This window comes from Syngnathus acus, chromosome 17, assembly GCF_901709675.1.
Source record: "Syngnathus acus chromosome 17, fSynAcu1.2, whole genome shotgun sequence".
Taxonomy (NCBI): domain Eukaryota; kingdom Metazoa; phylum Chordata; class Actinopteri; order Syngnathiformes; family Syngnathidae; genus Syngnathus; species Syngnathus acus.
In genome coordinates this window covers 7,093,219-7,113,153 of record NC_051102.1, presented here as the reverse complement: position 1 = coordinate 7,113,153, position 19,935 = coordinate 7,093,219, and the positions used below count along the sequence as shown (strand labels likewise).

Here is a 19,935-nt window from a genome sequence, read left to right as displayed (position 1 = left end):
AACGGTTGGACATTAAAAAGTTTAGGGGAGTTTACTTGTAAAGGTCATAGTGTATATTGAGTTTTAATCCAAAGCCAAATAACCCAAACTTTTCATCAACAGTGTATGTGTGATGGTTGAAACAGAGACTCACTGTTCTTGAGAGGAACTACATTTGAGTCAAGTACTTGTGACTACTCAGATGATCCGCAGATATTATTGGAATCTGGGGAGGGGTAGAAAGCAGACACGTGATTAAACCGAGAGCCGTTCAAACACAAAATATAGTTGCGGAGCACACAGATTAACGGCGTACTGTCACTTTAAGAGAAGTTGTCAGCTTTAAAAACAAAGAAATGTAAAAAGATAGAGACGACAGTAGAAAAGCTACACTCGAGTGAGAGCATGAAGAAGGGGAGGGAGAGAATTATTATTATTGTTACTAGAAAATGTGTTGAATGCTGAAATGCTAAAATTTGTGTCATGAATGAGAATTCATTTGAACGGATGGAAACTGGTTTCAAATGAACGTTTCAATAAGGTTTTCAAAGTTGAAATTGAATATTCTTTGTCTGTCTGATTGATAATGATTGCGGAGATGTTAAATATTAAATTGTGGTAAAACTGTAAATTGTCTGTGGAATGAGAAAAAATGTGGAGTATGTTGAAATTTGATGGTGTCAATTAAATGTACTATATGGAGGACAAAAGTGAGCAGAATCAAAATAATACTAATAAAGAATCGGACTAACGGCACTTATTATTATTATTAAGGCAGTAAAGGGACAGTGGGTTGGTTTCCCCCATGCAAATCTAAGTCCTCCATGTTGTTGACCTGCACAACTCAACAGCATAACGCACAAAAGTGGCTCATTCTAAAACTTGCCCGTAATAATATTGAGACTGTTGGACTGGAACATGGTAGAGCTGGTATTTACGTGCTGGAAAGCAGCAGCGAAAAATGTCAAATAAAAAAAGAAAAAAGAAGAAAAAAAGCCAAGCACCAAAGGGGGCACAGATAGCAGCTGTTGCACGAGCTGTGCGAATGGTGAATGTAGGGGCGGGAGGATTTAAAAAAGAAAAAAAAATTCAAAAAAACTACCTCATACATACCAATTGCATGTATTCGTTGGTAGTCAACTTTGATAAGGAAGAGTCCTCAAAATAGGAAAGGACAAAAAACGGTTGTTACAACGAGGACACACATTCAAATGCAACACAATTTGTTTCCCAAGAAAGAAAGACGAGTATTCTTAGTACACACTGGCAAGTTGGACTCTAGTGTAGGCCAACAAGAGGGAGTCCCGCCTATTTTGCAACCCCACCCACTCGCTGTGAGACAGAGCATCATCATCATCCATGTGTCGTGAGAGAGAGAGAGTAAAAGAGAGCGAGAGAGAGAGACGGTTGAGGTGCAAACCTGATTGGTGGAGGCAGTTGCGAAGGGAACGCTTGTGGCAGATGTGGTGGCTGCAGACACAGTGACTGGGGTACCGCCGTGCATCATGGGAACTTTTTTGGAGGGGAGAATCATGTAAGCACAAATGCATACAGGAGCAGTGTGTAGCCACGCACACCAACACACACAAACATAACAGAAGGGGAAGACAAGAGAGTGCAAGAGAGGAAGTTCTCGAGGGATTCCATTTCACGCGGTCCCTTTTGTTTCTCTGCCGACTGACCATGAAGAGTGTGAGGAAAAAAAAAATAGTTGCATCATTTTTAATTTCAGTTCACTGATATGAAAACAATATTTTTTTTTCTTTATATCTATCATATAGTGAATTAAGTGCTAAAATGGCAGTAAATGAAACTTTCAAGCTATATATTTTGAACAAAACAGGTCCACTAAAATATATTCAATCCATTTTGACTCATTATTGTTTCAATAATTAAATTGACTTGTAAAAAACAATGACCATATTTGGACATCCTGGGTTTTTGCCCAACCGTGACAATATGTTGACAGAATATCAGTCATCTATAAATTGAACAAATAAGTTGAGCGAGTGGTTGCGGCAGAGGACGAGAAGGGGCAAAGTTCAAATGGATCCTCCTCGGTGTTTAATTGTTTCAAAAGCGTCTTCCACTCTTAAGGATGAGCAGCCAAGAGCGAAGTTGACGAGCACGAGAGGGTAAGTGGTCAAGCAAAACCGCAAAATAAAATATCACTTGAACTAAATACAATGAATACACGTGAATGAGATCAAATATGCCTTTTACACAAAACATCACAATTCAATTTACCGCATTTAACGAACAAAACTAAATTTTGGTGCCACATGCGAGCCACAGACAGGAAGTCACACAGAACTGAAAAAGGAGAACTGGAACCTACCAACGCCGGCTGTAGGGGTCATGCACAATATTGAGCCTGCCCATCATGCAGTGCAACAGGAAGTGGATTGGATAGGGGGAAGAGAAATCAAAACAGCCCGTCACAAGGTTCGTTAGAGTGAGGGGGAGAGATAAGGTGTGTGGGGGGTTAATATTTCTTGGTCAGTCAATGTGCATTTTTTTTTTTGACATGTAAATTCGTACAAGTATGAAAACATTATGAACTCAGGCGTGAGGAAGGGTGAATGCCTGTTAGATTACCAGATGTCAACACATCAGCATCTCAGCTCCACCACTAGCCCCAGTCATTAAATATAAGTCACCACTGTCAATCAGCAAACTAGCAAAGCACGCGGCTCGATCAACTGAAAGCGGTTGGCTTTTTACGAGGGGGTGAAAACGTACCCAGATGCCTCGTTTCGACCAAGCGGGATGGTCTGGTTCATTTTAATATGTTGTGTTTTGACCTATTTAAGAACTGACTATAATTTCATAAAAAAAGAGAAGTGTGGGGAGTCTCTGTTGCCGAAATGGGTGCAGTCGATACGTGTTTTTTTTTAAATGCTTTAACCAGTCCTCTTTAACATGCTGTTCTGAGTTTGAAATCATGTGACCAAAACGACACCTCGAAAATTTTAACCATGAAACATTTTGAAAAAGTCTGTCGCCAGCAAGTTACAACCGAGGTCTGGAGAGACTGGAAGAGTCACAATAAAGCATTGATGTCGTCAGAAATATATCGTTCAATTCATCTATTGGGGATTTTGTCTTTCAGCGTATTGTACTGTGTATTTCTTCTCAGCAAAGCAAACAATGAGCCATCTTGAGCTGTCTATTGTAATGTCCCCTCTATCGATAGATGGTTCACAATGTTATGAGCGGCCATCCGTCCAACTCCAGCCAAGCGGGAGCCGGGTTGGGCCGATCCGGGCGGGGTCCGTCAAGCTTACGGTTTGCATACCTGATGGGAGGAAAGCGGCCTGCTGTTGAAACTGCATGCTGGCCAGGGCCTGTTGGTACTGGAGCATGCCGGTGTTAAACACAGCAGAGGCCCCGTTGGCTTTCTCCAGGGCCGCCCGCTTTGGCAGGGGAGCCATGACACTGGGGGCCATACCCTGCCCAGCCAGATGAGCGGAGGTCAGTGATGAGGGGTAAAAAGATGAGTTGGAAAACAAAACCCAAAAAAAAAAAAAAATGGAAGATATGTTAGAACACATCGTAGGAGCATTATTACAACATCCTTGTGTGTACATCAACAATAGGATCATGTCATCAGTAGCAAGCAAGCAGCACTCGGACACATGTACTAGTACACAAGCAGGAGCATGGTGCCTACTGGAGCTACTGGCATTCGTGAGTTTATCATCTTCATTGGCAATATTAACCTGGCTAACTAAATGCAACATAAGCAAGCATTAACAATTAAAGAACGACAATACAGCTACTAACAAGAGGTGGAAGCACAGAGAGAGAGAGAGAGGGAGGCTGCACTGCTAGCTCCATGATGGAAGCCGTGTCAAGTGATGGTTCACGCACAGACAAAAGTCAAAAAAGGTCTCAAGATCTCTTTGACATGAGGCCACTTTTGAGGTCCGTTGGCGTGGCCCATCTCTTTTGAATCACCCCCTGTAAGACCTCTTAGCCCCACCTGACATGCACTAGCAACACATTCGTGCTCCACAACAGTGAAGACTAATTGGACAGAAGACATTAAAAGCCATGCTACCATTTTAAACGCTTCCCTAACCCTCACTAGCTTTGTGTTAAAGACACCACATGTGATGATCTGATTGCGGCTCTTTGTGAATTCATATTTGAGGTGACCTCGTTTGGACCACCACCATCCCCCCCTCTCGAAATGGAAGAGCCGCAGTCATTTCATCACACACATTTAAAGACAGAAGGAAAAAAACAGACATTGCATCGAGACAAAAGACGACCAAAGAGCATTAGTTAAAACACTGCTCTACGACAAAGCCACATGCCAAGCTAAAAGGTGAAAGGTCATAGTACCAGGTCAAAGGTTGCGTCGAGGGGTCGCTTCAGTGATTTGACAGCCGACTGAGTCTTAATTAGCAGGCAGCGAGCACATGATGGCAATGGGCCAATGGGGTTCAAGCGCATTAACATAAACCAGCAAGCAGAGGTGCATCATGGGGGCAGCAGTGCAGTTTGGGTATAGGTGAGAAAAAAAACAAATAAAAAAAACAAATCATTGGAATGCATTTTTACAAGGGGATTACAGGACTAAGGCATGCACAATGTGGATAGTAGCTCTACTGCTCAACGCTTACATGATCATCATGATACTGTACTACTAGTCTACATTAGTTAACGTCACACACAAATGGATGGACGTAGCAATGAAAATATTGTTCAGTCATTATGTAACTGGCTAATTTGAACTTGAACAGAATACAGTGAACCCCCGTAATATTGCAGATCATCGTACACGCCGTGGCTAAAAGCTTTTAGAAGGTCCCCTACCTAATTGTGGTCATCTTGAGAAAAAAATATGCCAGTTTGTATGTGTTGCTCCTCCATTTGTGTTGTATAAATTGTATAAATTCTATGCTAATTTCTGTTAGCCTGTGGATGGTATCTCTCATTATATGTTGGAATTAAGCTTGCGGATTTTGAGTAGACGGAATAGATATTAAGTTGGTGAACATGATGGTTCTTTTTTTTTTTTTACATTTTGCTCAGTAAATGTTAATTAGGAGAATAAATTAAAAAGCTTAAAACCAACAAGATGTGCCTCTTAATTGGAAAACCTTGCAAGTGAGTCAGAACGGGTGCCGAGGAATACTTTTATATACATTTATAGTAAGTTTTAGAAATAAAAGTTTGTTTGTTCTTCTGTTCTTTGGTAATCGTCAGCTTGACCCAAAACCGGTTTTTGACTAAAAAGCAGCAAAAATGACCCACATTTATTTAACATGGCCTTTGTATCGCCAATTGTCGGTTTGGAACATATCCCCCCGCAATAAATGAGGGTTCACTGTAGTACATCTGTGGAGGTTTCACTGTGCACATCCTAGTCGGAGTCACTTTGCAATGATTCACTTCTAGCTCTCAGCCGCAATAGCATATAAGAAACAAAAAAAGAAATCACAATAACCAGAAGACTGTGCTGGTGCCATTGCTAAAAGACAGAACTTACACCACAATAAAACCCATTTATAACATCAAGAGGAAGCGGAGCTATAGACAAAAAAGTGGCCCAAGAAAGGAAGGAACTACCTTTATTATCGTATTGTCTGACCCAAGCCAACGTGGATTTAAAAATGGAATCTGGCGCAGGATTAATCAAGACGACTCACCATGGCAGCGGCGGCTGAGGCCTGGTTCACCTGGTGCTGGGTGGCCTTAATTTTAGCCTGCAGATGCGCCGGCGGGTGGAAGTACTTGCACTTCTCGCGAGAGCACCGCCCCTTGATGTAGTCCATGCACACGGTGACGGTGTTGTCATTCGTGTCGATCATGGTGCTGTCTGAGGGGTGTGCAAATCGACAGTCGTCCTCCCCCCGGGAACAGTTCCCCCTCTGGTACTCGCGACACACCTAAAACCAGAGACACAGTGTTATCAACACAAAATAAATCATATATAAAACCAAGCAAGCCGCTTTGAGTTAGCGAGTTACACTTACCGTATTTTCCGGACTATAAGGCGCACCATTAATGCATCATGTCAGATTTTTAATCCAAATCAAATCATTCTCCATTTTATCTTTTTTATTTCAACTTCAGACGCAACAAATTACTTTATAATCACAAAATAATGATTCATAGTCTTTTTGATTCATGATTCATAGTCTTCAGCGGGCCACTTATGATTGATTTCATGACACAATGCTTCGGGCCAGTTTAAATTGAGGAATTTGGTCCATATATAAGGCGCACCGGACTATAAGGCGCACTGTCGGCTTTTGAGAACATTTTAGGTGCGCCTTATAGTCCGGAAAAAAACGGTACATTTCCAGATGTAATGTTCAACGTCTTTTTTTTTTAATATATATATATTAAAACGAAAAAATTCAAATGGACATCTTAATCAGCAATGCTCACAGTGATGATTTTCCAGCTCCCTTAATCAGGCTTCGCATTTTTTGAGCTGATTTTCATTGGCCTATGAGGTCATTATGATTATAGCTGACGACAGCAGGGGAAAAAAAAAAAAAGAAAATCAGTTTTCGTGCTCCATGTAAAAGCAGCTGGTAGACAATTAGATAGCTATTTGTTTTATTGTTGCAAAGTTGCCCATGTGATTTTTTTTTGGTTCTATTTTGTATGTTTTCCCGGAATACAAGCCATTAATGCTTCAGCGATTTTTGCTCTCATAAAAACAGCAGTGAATCCAGCACAAATGGCTCTGCTTTTTATGTTTATGCAGATGAAGTATGAGTCATCGAGGCTTTTATCTGTCTTTGCAGATGATGCACAGTTCCAAAAAGGACAACAAGGTTAAAAATGGATGAGACCTGCAGTCTTTTAACCAGAAAAAAAAATGCCTCGTGATCACATTTCTCCATATATTTAGGTACAGTAGATTTGAGAAGTAATTCTCTATCACTATGCTAAAACACGTTAGTGTAAAATGTCCTGCAGGAATCGATTCCAACTTGGTCCGAGCAATATGGTTTTACCATTTACACAAAATAAATTTATTCTTATAAAGCAGCAATGTCAACAACATGGAGACAGAGTAATTCAATTGTCTACCGCTAGATGGCAGGAGGTACAGTTATCCTATGCAGCCACCTGTTGGCTTGCAGATCTTCAGATTTATCCAGTTTGGCAAATTCAATTGTAACAGTAGCAATATTCACATCAACGAATGTTTTATGTTAATATAAGGTAAGTTTTGATGAAAAGCTTAACTTAAAAGCCCAGATTGTATATTTGTGAGTGAATTGAGGCTGAGCTCATCAGTATTTGAGTATATATAATATGTGACGTTTTTGTCTGGTGATGGATGGGTATAGAGGTTTATTATTATTATTATTATTATTTTATCTTATTGATGACATTTATGTGCCTTGGCTCATCAAGGACCATTTCTTTAGTTCACAAATGAGACAGTAGAGGGCAGTAGAAACCAAATTGCACTGGACTGAGTAAATAAAAATTCATTGTGGCGTTTGTCGCATGATTTGATTAAATCAAATTCCCAAACAGCAGATCTGGATACACCCTTGATGATGTAAATACTTGCAAGCATTTGTATTAGTCTTGCGTCACGATTTGTATTCCTAACGATGCATCGACTGCAGATTTGACTGGTCACATTTGTTTTTGATATATTTTCGTTTGATATTTTCAGCTGTGTCAATTGACGTCATTCCGAGACATAAAAGCTGCAGTTACCTCAAGTCTGTCTGTTCTCAGCAGTTTCTGGGCTGCAGCGGCAGCGTTGGGGACTTGGCTGACGTTGGGGCTGGAGGCCATGAGGACTTGGGTGCTTGGCATGATCTCTTGGGGCATCAGGCCTGGTGACACGGGGCTCATGTAGGGATTGAACGCTGCTGCGGCCGCAGCTGCAGCCGCAGCGTTGGCGTTGGTGGCCAGGCCGGGCGTCACCGAGAACATGGGCTGAAGGGTGGAATGAGCTTAGGGTGAACAAAACACATCTTGTTGTGCAGACAATAAAGCAGATGATAAAATCTGCTACAGAGATAGTAAATGAGCTGCATTGTCACCATTTTCACAAGTCTGCAGTCTCACTAGGGAAGATCAAACTCTGGTGTGTAGTATGTTCATGCATGTTTTTTGGAACATTTATTTGCAACCTAACACATACACACCCCGAAAACTGAGCCATCAATAATAGACAATAAAACACTTAGCACTTGCTTTTCATATGCAAATAGGAGTGGGAGGAAGTCGAAGCGTATGAAATCCCATGTTAATGAAATATCAATTCTTCTTCAAATATTATTATTATCATCACATATTATGACTAATTATTTAACTAATAAAAATAATAATTAATAATAAAAATAATTAGCCACAATATGATATTTTATAATTTAAGAGAAATGTACATCACAATTAAATCAATAAAATAGGACATATGTAACTAGTGAAATGCTGGGTTGGCAACACCAAGTGTACCAAAATAATCTAACGTGTTTAATGTTGGAATTGTTTTTGAAGCAATTGCCCTATTAATCGATGGGATAATCGGAAGAATATTTAATTCCGATTTGATAGCTACAGTCCTAGATGCGTTTTGGACAAATAAAGGTTCCCAAGCTCAAATATGAAGGGGTTGGCTGAACGTGATACTTTTGCCGTGTTTGTGGCTGTGTCTCCTCACCATAGGCGGTAGCTGCGTGGCAGGCATCATGGCATTGGCGAGCTGCATCTGCTGGGCCAGCATGACCATGTTCTTCTGCTGGATCAGGTTGTTTCTGCCATTAATCTCCAGCTGGTTCTTTAGGTGCGGAGGAGGGTGCAGGTATTTGCAGTTCTCTCTGGAACAGCGGCCCTGAAAGAGAAAGGACAAGGGTGGTCCTTATCTTATCTGGATTTATGAACATTCAAAAGGTGAAAAGGCTCAACGTGATGTTGAAAATAAGTATCTCAAATGTGTTTCAGTGTATTTTACACCACAGTATGTACTTTTATACTTCTTTGTAAAAATCCACTATGGGAGTGGTTCTCAAACTGAAGTTTGCGGGCCCTCAGGGGGTCTGCAAGCCATCGCCATCAACTTATTTTTTTAAAAGGTTCATATGAGGATAATGCTATACAAAAACGCCAACGACTCCTTTCTACTTTATTTTGGGTCCACAATATGATTTCCTGATGTACAAGTGAGGCAAGGCAACCTTGGCAAAATATTGAAAGCACATACTTAAGGTCAAGAATAAATCACTAATTCAACAACATAAATTGGCTCTATTCATGAACTGCATGCTATTCCTGTCACTCCCAGCAGGGGGCACGTTTGTGTCAGACTGCCCCAGGAGGCCATGATTGATGCGTCTCATGCTAATCTCATGCTAATCATATGACATCCAACACATTTCCTGTGCGATTCCGATGTAATCTATCGTACAAAAACAAACTTGCGTTTTAGCCTCTGAATAATCTCATCTAGAGATCCTTTATACACTCTACTAATGATACCTTCAGGGAGTGTATGTTTGGCGGTGGGGGGGGGGGGGGTTCCCGACACAAAATCCATTAATGCATGCACTCAGGGTCACGCAACAGGTGGCCTGAGCACACGCATCACGTGACGTAAAGGCCAACAACAGACAAACAACGTTTGGAAAAGACAGACAGGCCCAGGGGCCTGCTTGACCTCACTGAGCAGCCCCCACTGGGAGACCTTGCGGTAGTCTGTCATGACTTCGCTCTCCTTCACTTTCACTCGGACTGGATTACCAGACAGGTGCAAGGGTGAGGGAATGGGGTCAAGGCTAAGAAGTGTACTAAGATTGCAGGAGGGGGGGGCTTTTTGTCCACTTAGTGTGAAGTTGCTTTCTCAAGTTGCAATGGGAGCTTGTTGAGACTGAAATACACGTGTGTCTATATATAGTGCTGAAATTGAAAGTGTATAGGTGCATCTCGCAAAATGACACATTCTTTATTTCAGTCGTTCGATTCAAAACGTGAAACTCGTGATATAGATTCATTCAATTCAACACACCAGGGGCTGCCAGTCGATTATTATAATCAAAACTGCAAATCACTGACAACCTCTAAAACGTTTGTAAAATAATAACATGAATATTGGTATTTTAAACTATAAATATAACAAAAACTATGACCCCCCCAAACACTTAACTATTAATTAGAATATATGTAACATTACCCTTACAAATAAATGAATAAGAAAAAAAAATAAGGTGGATTTTTTTTTCCTGTCAATGGTGAGTCAGAGAACTTAATTCGCTAGGGTGCAAAAGTGGAAATTACACACCATTGGGTGCATGTGTTCAAATGGCACTCATTCAGAGAATGAAAGTGGCACGCAGTCAGCATGATGGAGGCTGAACGTGTGCGTGTGTGCTTTGCAGAGGAGATGGATCACATTGCGTTCACCCCGTTTGACCCAACACGTTGACACTGGATTGATTCACAGGTGGAGGCACCATGATAATTCCTCAAATAAAATCTACTTTTGCTGCTAGCCATTATACTGTATATTTAAAAGAAAAATAGGGCGATGATTTGGACAAAAAGAACATCTATCACCATGTTTGCGCTTGTTCGTCCGATCAAGACATCAAGTCGCGGCTCGAGATGGTATCCACGGCAACAGAGCAGCCAGACACGCTCGCACAGAGGTGTCAAACTTATTTTTGTCGCGGGCCGCATCGTAGGAAGGCCATTAAAATTGTTAACCGAAATGAATGTATGAACGTCTCATATTATGTATAATATCAGCTACACAAAAAACTGATGAAGAACTCATTTTCAAAACAGAGACTTATAAAAACGTTTAAAATATTTTTTAAAATAGGAATAGCTAGTAATATTTCAATTTTTTAAAAAGTTGCAAACGATTTCAGTGTTGACATGTGAATGCACAATTTGTCTTTGCGGGCCACATCAAATGATGTGGCGGGCCGTATCTGGCCCCCCGGGCCTTGGCTTTGACACCTGTGCTACATCATAATGATACCTTGAATACTTTTGATAACTGGATTGCACAGAAGCTTGACAAAGAAAATACTGATAACAAACTGACCCATGAGTAGAGGCCTCCTGATGACAGCTCCTTGCTCCTGTGTTATTTTTTTAATGACACAACCATGATACAGTAGAAGAGAAACTGCTCATGTCCTCAAGCGGTTACTTATTGAGCCAGATATGTAAAAGAGTCGGGATTAGCGAACGTATGCTTGCACATAAAATGCCAAAGAGAGCAACATATAATTGCAGTCATTAAAATGTCAAAAGTATTTGCTTTCACGAAATCTCAGGGAAAAAGTCAACAGTGAAGACCAGACTAGTGACAATATAACAGTCCCTACGTTTACCCCCTCAAGTGCAATTTATATCACGTAGCATTGAACGCAACAGTCGGAAAAAGATTCCGATTCTGGTACACCAACTTTATTCTGGTCATTCTAATTTGCTTATAAAAACAATTAAGAATTAAAGAGGAGTCCCACTCTGATCCTCTAGGTGGCAGTAATACGTACACATCCCAAACCAATTGAGAAACTCGTAAGATTCTTTCGCGTTGGCTACTGTGCGGCCTTGATTGAAGATGCTAAGTGGTAAAAAAAAAAAAACACATCACGCCCTGCTCGCGCGGTGCTTCCAACTCAATCGTTACACACCCTCATTTTTGAAACTGTGCGACGTTTAAACAAAACAATGAAGTGAGGTAAAAAGAATGCTGGGTGGGGCTGCGTCCCATCCTTTCAGGGAGGGGAGGGGAGGAGGCGTGTGGCAAGTGGTATGCGGGGAGTACAGATGCACTTTGCTTCACCTAGTCATCTAAACAACATCATACTCCCACGGCGAATACAGAAATATTCGACTCCCCTAAAGGAATAAGCAAAACGCCACTCAGTTATACAACACTGCTGCTGTTAGCAGCATTTCTCAACTGCAATTCAACAGCTAAAATTTGCCTTTTTCTTTCCATTCAACTGTTAATCCAGTTTTTAATAACTGACGTCAAATTTGTGGATGAAGAAGCTAAAAGATTCTATTTCGGTACGCTCTCTAATGTTTACATATCACGATAATTCGCATCGCGTTCAACGTGGAACCTTTGATGGTGTCGTTTGGTATGGATGCTTTGAATCCCAGTATGTAAGGCTCTACTGTTCTCCGGCCCGCGTTCCAGTGACTTCTGTCCAAACATACACGGAGATGAAAGTGCTTTCTCTTCTGGCGCACGCTGTGAAAGAAGCTTTGTTTTGCTGGCCAGCAGTAGACACTCAAAAGGCTCACGCCCAGTGGTTGGTCTTTGTTGAACATGCCCTACCTCACAATATTTAGGTGGATTAGCATGCTAACGATATGCATTATATATAAGAAACCTGGATACGGAATGTTATTCTGTGGTTATATTCTGTGGACAGACAATTTAAGAAAGGCATTTATTCTTTATCCCCAGCATCAAATGACAATTACTGCAGTGGCTGAGTCACTTGCAGTTGCTCGTTATGAAACTCTTGCTCGTTTGTGTCTGCAAATCACGCACATTTCTTATTTAAAAAAAACAAAAAAACAATTTTTTTGTTAAGCGGGAAGGCTGGAACGGATTAATGGGATTTCCATTCATCTCAATGGGGGAAAATGATTTGAAATGCAAGTTGAGTTAAGAGCGTGGACACAAAACAATACAAAACGTGTATCTCAACTGAGAATGAAGACATGAAAGGGTGGGAGTTGTTTATCTGTGATAATAATTACAGTTTGCCCCAAGTGAGGCATTAACCACCCTGCCTCAACAATGGCACAAAGGATTATGGGTTCAGCTTTAACACTAAAATACAAAGGTGCGTCGGCGGAGAGACATCTAAAACCTCAAGGACTAGAGTTGAGCACGCCTCATATAGTGTGTGTCACAGCGTTGTTATTTGTGTACACACAAATAGCCAAACAGCAGGAGTTATTCACAGCCAACAGGGTGATGTTTTGAAGAAATGCCTCGGGTCAGATGTCATGTACACAGGAGCCCGGCGTCCAAAGTTAGACTGCTGTGGATTCTTTTTTTTTTTTCATTAGCCAACACCTTTCACTGATTTTGTTTTTCCCCACGCATGCGTTCCTTTGCATGATTTCACACATCAACAAAAATGTGACGGCAACTCAGTATTTTAAATCTCAGCGGTTCAAGAAGCTTCTTCATATCTTTGCTCCACGTTCTCCTTTTCTATCTCTGAACTCTACCGAGCCTGCATTGTACAGTGTACACGCCCGCACGCTTCCCCAACAGTGAATTTACAGAATCAATCCGGCGCATATTACACTAATCTGATCTCAAAAACGCTAATCCTATCTGAAGCTCTAATCCCACCGTCAACTGGCCTAATCCTGTTTCTGTGTGTGATTATCCCCTTCGGATTTGGCAGCAGCTAAAGCAGGATGTTTTCACCGCCTTCCCCGTTTCTATTAAGGACAAGAAAGCCGACAGGAGAGTAGGAGTGATTTAATTTGCTTCTGACACTGTTTTAAATTATGAGGAGACTTTAACCTGAAGTAAGGCAAGAGAATGAATTTGGTGCTTCTTCAGGCACTTTCTCATTTAACTGAGTTAAGCAAACTAATTGGATTACGAATAGAGATGATATACAGCACTATAAGGTGTCAAAACTGCCAGAATGAAGAAGAGACTCATTTGATGGTGCATTGCAGCACGGCTTGAGTTGACGGCGTCGGTAGCTTGAATCAAAATCAAGCACAAATAGGAAATTAAAAAAAATATTTCATGGATCACTTGGAAAATGAATGTGTGGTTGTATGACCTTTAAAAGAGCAGAGAGGGACTTGCCATTTCTAAGGCAGTTTAGAATTGAAGAGTGCTTGTGCAAAAAAAAAAAAAAAGCTGTCAAGCATGTAAATAAAGGCCGCACCCAAAAATCCAGATGGATCCTCTGTCGTATTCAAAGCTGTAAAAAAAGGCTTTTAGCCTCAAGGTTGGACACCATAAAAAAAAGTTGCATCTCTCTGCTCCTCCCAACCACAAACGAGGAGCTAATGAGTGGTATGGCTTTCACATTCCCAGTGGTAAAAACTCACCAAAGCATTTTTCTTTTTTTCCTTCCATACTGGAATCTCCATCTATTTTTGGTCCTCATTAGGGCTGACGGGTGAGTTGTGGGCTAGCCTAGCTGGACAGCTACACCCTGGACTGGTTGCCATTTAAGTGCACATACAAAAGTCACACCTATGGAGAATTTAGAGCCTTCGAATAAACCGCACATGCAAGTTTTTTGGAAACTCCCTTGCATTAATTGTTTAAACAAAACATAATCAAATAAGTGTCGACGACGACTTAGTCAGGAGAGCATGCAAAAATACAAGCAAACCAAATAGTTAAAAAAAAAATTGCCATTTACAAATTCAAATAGTGTTTCTGCTGTGAATAGCAAAAATCATAATTCAATGCCATTTTGTACGGTAAACAATCACAAGTACTAGCACGCAGGTCTCATCGTGTCCCAAAACACCTTGCCTGAGCAACAACACCCAATGAATGCAATAATATGCAGAAAAACAAAACACTACGTTAGAGGTTGAAATGTCGTAACATTTTTCAAATCCATAAGGCAAACTAGTTTGCAATAGCAGCCCAAGGCATGAAGCCTTTACAGTACCTGACTTCACACAAAATGACTACGCAACGAATATGAGCATCAAACTTCAGATCAAATTTGACAAGTGACATTTTAATGACTCATCATAATAATAAAAAAATAATTTAGTATCAATTGGCAGTTTGAATGAAGAAAGTCGACCAATAAAAACATTGACAGGCCCAGACACTGCCATTTTATGTAGGAATGTGTTGGGGGGGGAAAAAAAAATTATAATAAAAAACAAGAGCAGCAATGACACACGCTAGCGGCGCACATGCATGTGTGTGTCGCTTCTGGCATTCGTCTCTCATGTTCGGCAACAAGAGAAGGATAAGGGCCAGCTGGGTAAACCTGACTGCCGCTTCTAAACACTCACGTGAGGGAGGGGCGGCTTGCACAAGTAAATGAGCCTAATAACCAACCCCCGGGGGCGCTACGCTCACCTGTCGAGTGGGACTATAACGGCTGAGTCGGGCGTTCTGGAGGTAAGAAACCAAAAGGGATGCAAGACTATGCTGAGGTGATGTGTTCATTATTTATTTAGGCTTTCCTGCAGATCCAGATTCCCGACTCGGAGTGTTTTAATTCCCAGCGTGCACGTATCTGGACTACAGATCCAGAGTAGTACCTTAGAGGGAGTCGCTGCCACAACCAGCATTTCCTAGGAACGGCCAATCACCTTAAATTTGGCTTACGGTGAAGGTTTCCTCCCCTTTGGCATAAACACGATCATTTGGAGCCAGGAAATTGCCACACAGGCAGGCAGGCAGGCAGGCACAAGCAAACACCAAAAACAGATCCAAAGAAAATATCAAAAGGTCTTTGCCCAACATCGTTGAGAAAATAGTTTCTCACACTATGCAGCCCTGCGTTCTCAGTTGCACTAGTCCCTTTAAAATTTCAGACATATATGTTTGGAAAGTTTGTTCCTGCACTTTGTGGCTCTCCAGATTCCAGAGTGGTGTTGGAAGTTTATAAGAGGCAGCCAACAATAATGTTTTGCGTGGAAAATATGCATTTGAGATGATTTGACAGGATAATCGGAGTGTCAAGGCATCAATATTTGCTCCTCGGATGAACACGCGAGGTGTTTATGGTGCGTGGGTATGTCGGGGCGCATATACGCGCGAGGTGGCGGGCTGACAGAGAAGTGCTCATTGTATTAGTGGTGCTATAAAGGAACCCAGTGTGATGGTGAGGGAGAGTCAGCTGACACGGAGGAGAAAAAGGGACAGCGTACATGGATCTGATGAGGATGTACACGAATTCAAAAGCACGGGCCAGAGCAAAATAAAATCTCCTGTAACGAAAAAGTCCCAGACGTCCACACCCCTCCGGAGGCTTCCTGGCATAAAAAGCTCACTTTGAGAAATAGATGACACGATGGATGACTGAATTCTGGGCAAATGCTTTAAAGAAGGACTTCACTATGGATGCGCCCACAGATATCCAATTAAAAATCCAATTAGGGGTAGAGAATTTATGTGCCGACTGCAGCGGGCAGAAGTCTGCGTGGATCCCGCAGACCGTCTGGATTACGACATGAGCGCAGGATCGACCGCAAATCCGCATGGTGCCATTCAAAACAAAGCCGGCTGATCGTAGCAGGGAGGAACTCCTCAATGACATATTTAAATTCAATTTCTGGGTCTCATGATGTAATGCCGCAATCCAATTCATTGTCTTGCTCCTTCGCGTGTGCCCGCCTTGGCCAGAAGGAGGCAGTATAATAACCCGATTGTGGTCGATCGCCACGATGACCCGGGGGGTCAGTCATCCAAATTAAGTCCGACTAATAAGCTGGACATGCAACTGCTGCGTGGGCTACTAAAAAGGTAAGCCCTGCCCGAACGAGGCCATGTGCATTGTGTCATTTGATTTAGTGTCGGCCATGTGACAGAAGTGTCAAATAGACGTTACCCCCCTGAACCCCAAACCGAACGCAGTCGCGCACCGAGCGCGGCGTGTTGATTTTATTCCCGAGTCGAGTAGCAACCTGACTAATATTTACCCCGCCGCGTACGTGTTTGCGTTTTACTCGACCGTGCTACCGAATCCCTTCACATAAACATGTTGTCATAGCATGAGAAAAATAGAAGCGGGAGAGAAAGAAAGGAGAGAGAGAAGATAAGGTATGAGGCCTTCGGCTCTGTGGGAATGTAATCTTGGCCCGGAGTTTGAACCTGCTCCAACAGCGCTGCTAACGCAGACATAACACGCACGTGCGTGTGCACACGGTCGGCCTGTTTTTCCTCACAAGTCAGACATGATGATGGTGGGTGTGTCGGGCGAGCGAGCGAGCAGACAGACTACGAGGTTAATGGCACGGAGGTATGTGTTCAAACATCTCTCGTTCTAGACGGTTACCACGCTTGCTTGTTTGATGACAGAGTGGGCCTTGTTTGGTCAGACGAGGCCCTGCTGCTGGTGGGTGCGCACCAGGTCAGGGTTGATGTCATTGCCGAAAACCACATGGATCCATCGGTGTGTGCGTGTGTGTAATGTGACCCATGGGTGTGGCTTGAGGTAAAAACCAGAGTGAGATGGAGGGAAAGTGAAAATAAGCACCAGTGGAAAGAAAATGGGTGACGAGAGGAGGCTTGCTTCAAAATGACGTCTTGACTTGATATTCGTTTGATATAAAAATGAGAAAAGTCATTAGGTAAGGCGTTTCTGTCATGAGGATAATAAAGATTAGCTAAACCATGTGGTTGCAGCTAATTACCATACTTCACTCATCAGGTTTAGCACACCTCTCATTTCTCCTTTTGTATTCCAACGGGTAAAATTTAGGACCGAAAACAGAGAGGAAAATATCTAGAAAAACAACCCTGATGTGATTTGAATGTCAAAAATGGTTTCTATTCATGTCATCCTCAACTACGACTCCAACATTTTATGTTTGTATCGAGCATAGCAGATAAACATTTTACTGCCCGGTTGAACAAGCACGTATGTGAACCTTCCGATTTAATAATTAGCTGACACTCCTTTGGCAAGAATAATATCAAGTAAACATTTCCTGTAGCGCGGACCAGATGAACATTTATGGCATTTGGAAGTAGCTTCCTCCATTGTGTCCTTCAACGACATCCATTGTTGTATAATGTGTTATTGTCGATTTGAAGACGTTAGCGTGTACCTGAGATCTGGGTAAGTTAGTAGCCAACATGCTGGTATTCCCCCCCCCCCATGTTGCAATGTGTATTATAAATTAACTAATAATTAATTAAATGAATCAAATAAACGTATAAAAATAATTAAATCAAACCATAAACAAATCATTTTAGAAATACTTTTGTGACAAGTTAGCGGAGAGAAAAGAAAATTCAAACCTGGTGTTTATTATACGTCCGATCTCGTCGCATTAATTGGAATTATGTTAGCCGAGTCCTGACTCCAATTAGCTCTTAGGGTGTTGACATACTTTTCCATGGTGCACAGTAAATGTTAACGTGGCGTGTTCAGAGAAAAACATTCAAATGTATAAGTACATTTTTTTATAACCAGGATGATGATCAGATTGAATTTTACAAATCCAGCTCATTCCAAAAGGGTTCACATACTTTAATAGTGGAATCTCTAAAGTTGAACGACCACAAGAATGCGGAAAAACATTCGTTAAATATTGACAGGTAGCACCAAAAATCCAACCAACAATGAAAATCTCCTTAAAATGCCAAATCTCAGCCCATCTGATTTAACCTGAAATCCAGTTGTACATTTTATTTGACCAAATGCAGCAAAAAGACAAACCCCCTGACGTCCATCAATATATAAAGATTAATTCCGTGTCTGATGTGTTTGATTTATTCTACAGTAGCCTCACTTTTCAATGTTACAAGCACGACTATGTGCAAGGATCGCACTTAACCTTTCACTCAGGAGTTAATCATTAAAAAGTTACGAGCCAAGTTTAAAATGAAGGGGTCCGGCCAGTCATTATCCTTCTCCAAATATTTACACCTCTTCCATGTCACTGAGCTGCCTGCCTGCCTGCCTGCCACCGCTGCACCAAACAGATATGCAGACAGCAGTGCTGGCTAATTTGCACACACAGCAAGGCCTCGTTGAACATATTGATTATCTTATTTGAGGGAGATATCAAATGAATGCTCATAGAAAAAAAATACTCCAATAATGGGACGGTGAAGTAGGTGTAGTGTGTAGGGGAAAAAAAAAAAAAAAAAAAAAAGAGAATGACTGGCTTTGGGTGTGACCTATTCAGCTATGCGCTGATGATCATGTGAGACTCGTTCTAATTATACGCTCTCCAGAAGAAGGTCGATCCTCACTCACATGCAGTAAGAGTAAACGCAGGCTGCGGAAGGACAGGGAAGAAGGAGGCGGGGTCAAAGCGTGGCATAATACGGGTGACGAGTGACATGAAGAAATGTGAACATGAATCAGTGCGCTGATGGTTTTCCACTCAAGTGTGAACCTGCGACATACAAATCGGGAGACTTGACACCCATTTTCTGTCCTTTTTTCATTGTGTTTTTTTTAATTATTTTTTTAGATTCGCTGTGTAGAAAAAAATGGGTCGAAGAACGCACACACAAATCAGTGAGTACCGAAATAGGCCCCTCGGTTCACTCGACAGCTTCTGTATGTCTGCCAGTTACTTTTTTTTCCCGGTCGCTAGCTGATTCTGTCAGTAAGAATGACAATTTAAACACGTCGCTGCTGTGTCAGTGAAAGTCGACACCGTATGGAACGCAGGGATCACAGCGTTCCGACAAATGAGGGTCATCTGGACTTGCTTTCGTGGCACTTCCGTTTTTCAAATGATAATCCGTTTAATCTTACAAAAGGATCGTTTTAGTGTTACAGCAATATTGTTTGCTTGTAACGCACTGGCAAATTTGAGTTAGTCGTCCCCCTTTTTCCTAAATGACCCAATCCGAGGCCCGCCTGACTCGTTTCAGCAACCTTTGATACACATGACGTAATCCGAGTTCAACACATGTCCTCCTCTGACCACATCTGTCTGTAAACACCGTCGTCTCCTTCCCGAGTGGACTGACAAACTGTCCTCAAGCTAACCCTGCCCTATCCGCATGCTGCCAAGAACCGTGAGTCACCAGCATTGTGAGCTCAGAAAATGTACAAGTGGGTCAAAAGTTAGAGGTGAGGCCCGCCCGTGTTGACTCCTGAGAACATTTGCCACTGTAAAAGACGGATGAAGCTCGACTTGTTTACAACGCACTCGACTGACTGAATGGGTCGAGCGCTACAAAACATCCGCTTCCTGAACCCGGCGGGATTCGACTCCTTCTCCCCACCTCTCCGAGCTCTTAATCACATGTTGGCGTCACCTGACCAGAAATGGGCGGCACGA

At 41.9% G+C, this 19,935-nt stretch overlaps 1 protein-coding gene across 16 annotated transcripts in view; it reads right to left on the bottom strand.

The window, feature by feature from the left end:
- mbnl1 (muscleblind-like splicing regulator 1) overlaps positions 1-19,935 on the bottom strand; it is a 35,972-nt gene that overhangs the window by 4,222 nt on the left and 11,815 nt on the right. For 5 of the 16 annotated variants that reach the window (XM_037275797.1, XM_037275798.1, XM_037275794.1 and 2 more), the window contains 9 exons: positions 8,636-8,806; positions 7,684-7,908; positions 5,640-5,879; positions 4,330-4,383; positions 3,278-3,431; positions 2,318-2,353; positions 1,400-1,491; positions 1,093-1,137; positions 134-205 (listed from right to left, as the gene is read on the bottom strand). In XM_037275797.1, the coding sequence (XP_037131692.1) occupies positions 149-205; positions 1,093-1,137; positions 1,400-1,491; positions 2,318-2,353; positions 3,278-3,431; positions 4,330-4,383; positions 5,640-5,879; positions 7,684-7,908; positions 8,636-8,806 (1,074 nt within the window). In that variant the 3' untranslated portion in view covers positions 134-148. The remainder of the gene's footprint in view (positions 1-133; positions 206-1,092; positions 1,138-1,399; positions 1,492-2,317; positions 2,354-3,277; positions 3,432-4,329; positions 4,384-5,639; positions 5,880-7,683; positions 7,909-8,635; positions 8,807-19,935) is intronic. The other 11 variants (XM_037275799.1, XM_037275802.1, XM_037275801.1 and 8 more) reach the window with 11 other exon arrangements.